Source organism: Porites lutea, chromosome 2, assembly GCF_958299795.1.
Source record: "Porites lutea chromosome 2, jaPorLute2.1, whole genome shotgun sequence".
NCBI classification, from domain to species: Eukaryota; Metazoa; Cnidaria; class Anthozoa; order Scleractinia; family Poritidae; genus Porites; species Porites lutea.
In genome coordinates, this window is record NC_133202.1 from 13393634 (window position 1) to 13401501 (window position 7868).

Below are 7868 nucleotides of genomic sequence, written 5' to 3' on the forward strand. Positions count from 1 at the left end.
CTGCGCAAGCGCGACCAGTAAATTTCGTCGTCGTGGTGTCGTCGACGACGCCAAACAAAGTAGAATCACGTCGTCCTGCAAACCACAAGCTTCGGCAGGTATAAATCCACTGTTTTAAGCGATTTTTGAAGTCTTTTGCATTTTCTTATCCTCGTAAATCCAGGTATCGTTCCTTTTTTCTCCTAACAAGCGATGTTGATTAAAAATTCGACTAGTGAATTGATTTTACTTCGAAGAATGACAACAAAGTAGAATCACGTCGTCCTGCAAACCACAAGCTTCGGCAGGTATAAATCCACTGTTTTAAGCGATTTTTGAAGTCTTTTGCATCTTCTTATCCTCGTAAATCCAGGTATCGTTCCTTTTTTCTCCTAACAAGCGATGTTGAAAATTCGACTAGTGAATTGATTTTACTTCGAAGAATGACAACAGCTGTGGAGGCCGAGCGAGCGAACTCGTAAGTCATAAATTTGTTTGTACGCATGTAGGTAAGGCAAATCATATATCTTTGATATAGAGGAAATAAATTTTATATGGAAAACAGCTATTACATCAGAATGTCTCTTTCTCGAAATCTAAACTCTGACAGACACTCGGACTCGGACATCTCATTCAAGTTGAAAGTTGAATAATTTCGTACGGAAAGTAGACGTTTTTCCACTCGAAAAGGTCAGACAAGACAAAAAATTCTTCATCGTCAATGAAATTAGACGTACGGCTTAAAAAATAAGATCTTGCATTGTTTTAAAAGACGCCATTGTGAAATACTTTGTTGCGAACGAACATCACAGTTTTACATTTGTGTTTACATTCAGTCTCGTCGTCGTCGACCTACCGACCGACTGTATCTTAAGTTTCCTTTTTCCCGCCAAAACTGACGTTCTCGTTCCAGTCTTTTCCCAATCAACAGACGTCGTCGTCGTGAGCTTGTGCGTGACCCACCCTCTGAAAAAGAAACACTTCTCACGCGGTTTCAAATGTAAATAAAGGTAAAAATGAAAGTGAAGCTAATCGTGCAAATATCTTTTGCAGAAAAAAATCAAAGCAGAAGGGAGCGTGACCTTTCAAAGCATTTTTTCTTCAAGGGCAGACTTTCGTGATCAGTGTTGTATCGCTGCTGCCATCGACAAATAGAGGCAAGTTGAATCTCTGTGATTGTGCGAAAAAGGCTAATCGACCGTGAGAAATCAAGGAGTCCTTCCTGGTTTTTTTGTTGCCATCATAGTCAAGCCCCCAACATTAACAAAGCCACTGCTTGTGAATTGGTTGGCGCCAAAAAAGGGTGTAATTTTCAGTTTAATTTATTTCTTTGAGTCATTCTGCATATATTACATTCATAATTATGTGCATGTTGCTAGAAGTCGAACAAGGCTCCTTTACTCCACTCAGGCTGGTATTTACTATCACCTATGCTCTGATGGCCACTAGACTATAAACTGGAATGGACCTTGTAGAATCACGTGTCCTCAGTCCGATTACATAGGAGACCCAATTTGTAAAGACTACAGCAAGACCAGGGAGCCGGATGACTTTTGTGCATGCGCAAGGAAAGGGAAGACTTTCTTGACTTCAGTTGACGAGAACCAAAACGAGAACAGACACAAATTAAGTTACAATTTCACAGCAGCTGAATGTTTATCACCAGAATATTATGAAGTTTATTCATGGTAAAAAACGCAAAATAAGTAGCTTATTAAACAACATTATTATTCAGCTGCACTGCTATTCATACTGGGAAATGTAAATCATATCGCTACTCAAAACTATATGCTGAAAAGTAGGTGACCTTGTTTAAGCCCCGTTTAAACCAAAATTAAACACGTTTCTACAAATCAACTTTCCAATTTAAAGAGAGTTCTTCAGCAACGCAACGGATTGACAGTAATTAAATTCGACTGTATTTATGATTAATAGCCCAAAATAATAACTAAAAAAGAACAAATCAATAAACAAGTTGAAGCTCAAAGATGAGTTCTATTCCAATTCAAAGGTAATTTCTATCTTCAGTTGTTTAAAATACTCAGCTGAGTTTTATGTCGTTAAATCTGTTTGAATTAAACATGTTTTGTTGATTTAAATTTAGCTTAGTGTACATACAACGCGTCGCTTTTAATTTGAAATCAACATACTTAAACTTAGTTTGCGTCTCTAATTTTAAGTTATAATTCAAGTACTCTATAACTCTCTATATCTTCTATACCTGGTCTTAAAAAAGGCGAAAACCTGTGAAGACCGTGTCTAGTGTTCTTTCTTACCACTTATTCATTCATTCATTCATTTATTTTTGCCAATAAACACATACAAATACAACAACAGTATACAGAAATTTATGATACATTAAAGATAATATACTTTATTCTAACTAAATTATTTACAAGATCAAATGTTGAAAGTATTAATGGCAAGGAAGCCTATGTAGAAGCAAAGATAACTATCATATCCTAGTTACTAGTAATTTTAGCTTAAGAATGTAAAGCGACAAGTTTCTTCTTTATGAAAGAAACCGGTTATCAACCCCAGTCACGAAACTGGCTGATAAAAACAAAAAACAAAATAGTGTTATATACAGTAAAGCGCGTGCGCGGTGTAACAAGATACATACACAACTTCGCTTCGATCCTTTCCTTGTCACATCGCTCGTCAAAGCTGTCCTTGCACTTTTCTTCCCCTTTTTTTTGTCTTTGTCTAAATTTGGCCAAGACAGTTAACTGAGCAAAACGTTATCCATAAAATAAACAGACCCGTCGGCTCTATAATTTTGGTGTCTGTAATGCAACACCCTCTCAAAAATGAACCTTCAACCACGCTGTTACTCCTTGTTCGGCCCGGGAGGAGGGGGCGGTATACTCCGTTACATAAGCTCTAGAGGTATGTGCGGCACCAAAGAGAATGGTTTTTGATCCTTCTTCTCTGAAATTGACTATAGATTTTAAGCGTAAGGGTGTCAAATAGGGTAAGGTTTTGTTTTTACTTGAGAACAAAGAATCAGTTCTGAAGTAGCGTAGGGAAAATTATAAGGCCAGGGTCTCAGGCAGCGTGCCGCACATCCAAGGAGTACCCCCTCCCGGGGAGTGCTCCAGACGGTGATCTAACATGTGCTTTATTTGTTCAGAGTCCGAAAGCTTATAAATTACTTTTGTAGAGGCTTTTTTGAGTTGACCCCCAAATGCAGTTGCCTGAAATTTGCCTGACTTCTTGAACATTCCACTAAACAACAATAAATTATGATAAAAACAAGCTTGTCTGTGTGACATTATGCTGTACCGTAACACTTGAATTTTCCCAGAGTGTGGTAGCCTCGCTCGGTGCTATGACCAGTATCACCAAACCTTAGCTGTTTTACTGGAAGCTTTGTCTTGTCAGTCAAGAGACCGCTGTCTTCACGCCATACAGGGTCATCCTTATCACAGTTGCAGCCATAACTGGGGTCTGCACATGAGTTGTTCATCCCGCACGCGCACTTACCACTTCCAGGGGATGCTCCACCCCAGTAACTCATCCTAGTAGAATCACGTGACACCCACCATGACGATCCATGTTTTAATATCCTTGCACCGTGACACTCATACCTGATAAACTGCTCGCAGTGTAAGGAGAAACGGGTGAGTGTCGCCAACTGAGACAGGCTCGCTCCTGTGTAGTGAATGTTACGCGAGTACCTGCCTGGATATTCATGTCCATTAACAAGCGTCCTGCGTTCACTGTCGTGACTGATGACTGTCACGCCAACTCCATTCTTGTCAGTCATGTCACAGTACACTGAGTATGGCTCCAGGCCTCCCTCTCCATCTGGATCAATGATGTAATATCCACTTGTTGCTGTAGGGTGTGCCTTCTTTAAATCGCTGCACGATAAGAATGCAACTGCATAGAGAAAGTTCTAAGTTATTCATTTGATTCATTATTTAAGAAACGTTGTGCTTCATTATTAAATATGTCGTGTACTAAACAAAAGTATCGGTAAACTGCCCGAAGTAGAAAGGTTGAGTAAAAAGCTGTGAGAGGGTAGATACAGATGCTACAGATATTACAATAAATGAAGGAGCAATTTAATTAATTGGCAATGATTGGATTCCGCTTTGGTATGATATGAAGTATTATGTAGATCGAGGACAATTTTATCGGCCGATGTGAATTCAACATGTTTAACAGGCTCCACAGTTTGCATAATTCTTCATGTATATTACGCGAAAGATAAGCCGAATCCAGTAACTGTTGATTAGTCATTCAAAATATTTCCAATTCAGCTAACAAAACCTACGTACCTCGATCTCAGTGTATTTAAGTTCTCCCCGCAGGGAACTCCCATATAAAAGTGAGGGGGTTGCTCATCGTCTCACATAGCGGTGTAATTTGCAGATTTTGGTTTCACTTAGGGTGTTTGGTGTTCACTATATATTTGCCCATTCAGGTATCTCTTAGGGCTGTGCTTAAAGAAATTTACCAAAAATGACGTGACACTTACTTCACAGAAATCCGCTAACTTTTAAAAAAGAACACAGTTAACACCCCTGGCACCTGATTTAGATCCCCAACTCTTATTTAGATGTCTGCTTTAGTATGGTCTCCTTTAGGGGTCACTTTAAGCTTGAGCCACACCCACATTGGTCTTCCTTAGGAGCCTAATTTTCATTTTCCGACGGACATCCCCGTCACTTTGGGAATCCCCCCGCGAGTCCTTCATAACCATATGCCTTTACTTAACTTGGCAGTTTCAGGTTATGAGGCAATTCTGGCAGACATTTATCCATCGAGACGTATAACTCTTGATAAATACAAGGTTGTGTTGAAGTTATTACAATACTTTTTACCTTCGCAGTTTTCACCTCTGAAGTCAACTGGGCAAACACAAGCGTACTTTTTCTCAGTATATCCCATGTAGCATGTCCCGTTGTTCAGGCAGGGGTTAGTGGCGCAAAGATTCTGATTTGACAAAAAAAAAATGTGTAGGAAAATCATCATCTGATCATCTTAATTTGTTATCACTGTTAACAACTCGCCAATACGCGCGCAGTTACTGCCCAGAAGGCGAAATCCCGAGGAGGCACTCTAGTAACTTACGCGTATATTAAGGAAAGTACTTACAGTTGAAATATACAGTCATACAGTAAATATAGAAAAAATCTCGATTTGCTTGAACAGGGCCGCGAGGAATCGGTAGGTAATGATGACGTTTCTATTGTTTGCGCCCGCAAGTACGAAATGGTTAGGATGACGTAAAACACAAAAAATCCCGAAGGGACCGCTTATAATAGGTAGATTTTGTGACATTAATTGTGCAGTCATACTTCAAGACTCTTCTGCGCTACGTGTTATCAGTGACATTCTGTGGAGCAGTTGTTATGAAAGTTATGGACCAAAAGACACTCGTTAAGCGCAGATGAATTTATAAGGTGCGTATGACAGTCTATATTTTAACACCAAGTGAGTTTTGCCAGAACGAGTTCACAAATCTTTGACTGGAAACCTTGCCAGACACTCTTTCTCTTTCTTTGACCGAAATAAGACTAGCTTCTGATTTAACGGCTAGCTTATCACTAGCAGAACGATGGACGATTACAGAAATTGGCCGAGCATCAAATTCTGTGCTGACTTATTCCCTGCTCACAGATGTCTTTCCGCTGAAAACTTTAAAATAAGACTAGAATGCGCGAGCGTGATTTGATCAAACGTCCATTTAATTTCTAAGGCTTACTTTCGGGCAAATAAAATGAACTAAATGTAAAAAGTGAAATAGAAATAGCGAAAAATTAAACTTCTAATTAAATGTTTTCCTTATGGTTTAGAATAAACTATTCTCGAAACTGAGAATGTTTTGATCAAAGCTGTGTAAATCGAACCGAAATTGTGCATGGAACCTTGCGTTTCCTAAAATTTATCTCACCTATTGTATGGAATACGTGTGAACATCTTCATTATGAAATCAGTATATTTCAAAGAGCTACGCAACGAGCAAGAATACTATTGCCCAACAACATACAGAGCGGGGGCAGCTGTAGTGTCAACTATCACTAGTTTTACTATTGTTCTATTTCACGTATCGATGAAAATTTTCCGGAGGCAAATTCACCATGGGAACTGTCGGTCACGCACAAAGTTGCTTCCCCATGGGCAAAAGCCATTTGCAAGTGGGTATAACTGCTAGTGTGACCGAACCTATATTGCATGCATCTCCAGTAGACCCATTAACTTTATAAATACGCTTTTAAAATAAAATTGAAGCAAATCTTTACTACGTAATGATAGTGAAGTCGTAGAGTTGGGTTGAGTAGTTGACACTGATTAGTTGTATTATTTAGTCATACCTCTGTGCCTCTGTAGAACCAGTCTTTTCTTGGTTTCAGATCTTCTGGGTGTTGCACGTGATCTGAATTACTCAGTTCACAGACCATCTTGTTGTTGATCATTGGACCAATATTATATGAAACACATTCCCTAGCAAGGGCGCATTGATCTTGGCAGTCTAGGTTTAGTTCCACAGAATGATTTGAAATCACGTGTCCTTCAAGGTAAAAACCTCTGACTGGTGTCAGAAATGTGATGCGTCGGTTGTTTTGACCGCAATTTCCTGAAAGACAAATCAATAAAGTTAAGCCGAGAGGCACTAATAACGTATACTCAAACAGGGTCGGATTAACGAAGCCATCTCTCAGTGCAAAGAACTGACAACCGGAGCTAAGAACACCTAGAAATTTACCAAACGTTTCGGTTCTTATATTACAATACATAATTATAGCCTGAATTTATTAGCCTACAATTTCTTCTCATACAGTGGGTGTCTTCTTCATTTTCTTGTTAAGTTAATTAGAACCAGTCTATGACGATAAAAGCAGAGAGAATCCGATCAAAGCATTTCCCTGCGATAAGGTGAATATAATTCTTGAGATTTAGTTAAATTAACAAGGAATTTTTCTCTGTTTCACAATGCCTTACAAGAAAAACAGAAACGGTTGGTACTGTTGAAAAAAGTGCTTCGAGCAATAAAAAGAAGGACTTACTATTTAAATTTTTATATTTGCTGGAGCGTATTCCGCTTATACCCTACGACCCTTATTTGACACCTGAAGACAACGTCTAGTGCAATTAAAAAGTTTCTTCAGCAGTGTATGTAAAGCTAACCGTTAGTCATTTTAACAATTGAGTGAAAAGAAACAATGTAGAAAAAAAAGTTTTCTTCATTGAGCATAACGGAACACATCACGGCAAGTCCTTAAAGGCTAAATTTCAACTCCATCTGAAGTTCTAGCGTTCGACCCGTTTACCGCACTTCCATGAAACTAAAGACTTGGCTCCAATTTCGAGCAAAACATGGCCGCTGCAAACGTATTTGTTTACTTTATTATATGATTATGGCGACCGCTTCTCACTCGGTACACTGTACTTGAGTTTGATGCGCCTTTTTTACGCGCCTTACACTTTTAATAGGACGTCGCCAATGTGCGTGAGCTCAACTGTAAAGCATCCAAAACAAAGAAAAAGATTCCAATTGGAAAACTTGATAGTTTCGTGCGATCAGACAGTCGAGGCCGGCTCAGTTGCTTGGCAACTTATAAAAGCAACTCAATGGTGAAGCGCTATTCAAGCGGCTTTAATGGAGACGTCCGGTATTTATTTGATCTACTTGAAAACGAGAATTTTAAAGTTTCTCCCGTGTTGGCAAAATTAAATCTCCGTTGGGTGTTCAATTATTTCTTTTAAATATCTACAGTCTTAACTAAACCTAACTTAAGCCCGACTAAAAAAATTGCGTTCGTAACATACTTTTGAGTTACATAGAACTTAAAAATTTTCACGGCAGAAATTAAAGAGGCTGTGTCACGGCAGTCCAGTTCATTTTGTTTAATTTTGCCAATTACTCGTCCTCAATC

At 38.9% G+C, this 7868-nt stretch overlaps 1 protein-coding gene across 1 annotated transcript; it reads right to left on the reverse strand.

Moving 5' to 3' along the window:
* Nucleotides 1-3253: 3253 nt before the first annotated feature.
* Nucleotides 3254-4919, reverse strand: LOC140926657 (contactin-associated protein 1-like). Its single transcript, XM_073376376.1, has 2 exons — nt 4812-4919; nt 3254-3864 (listed from the first exon to the last, which is right to left on the reverse strand). The coding sequence occupies exons 1-2, from the start codon at nt 4876-4878 to the stop codon at nt 3254-3256; spliced, it is 678 nt and encodes a 225-aa protein (XP_073232477.1). The 5' UTR covers nt 4879-4919.
* Between the last annotated feature and the right edge of the window lie 2949 nt (nt 4920-7868).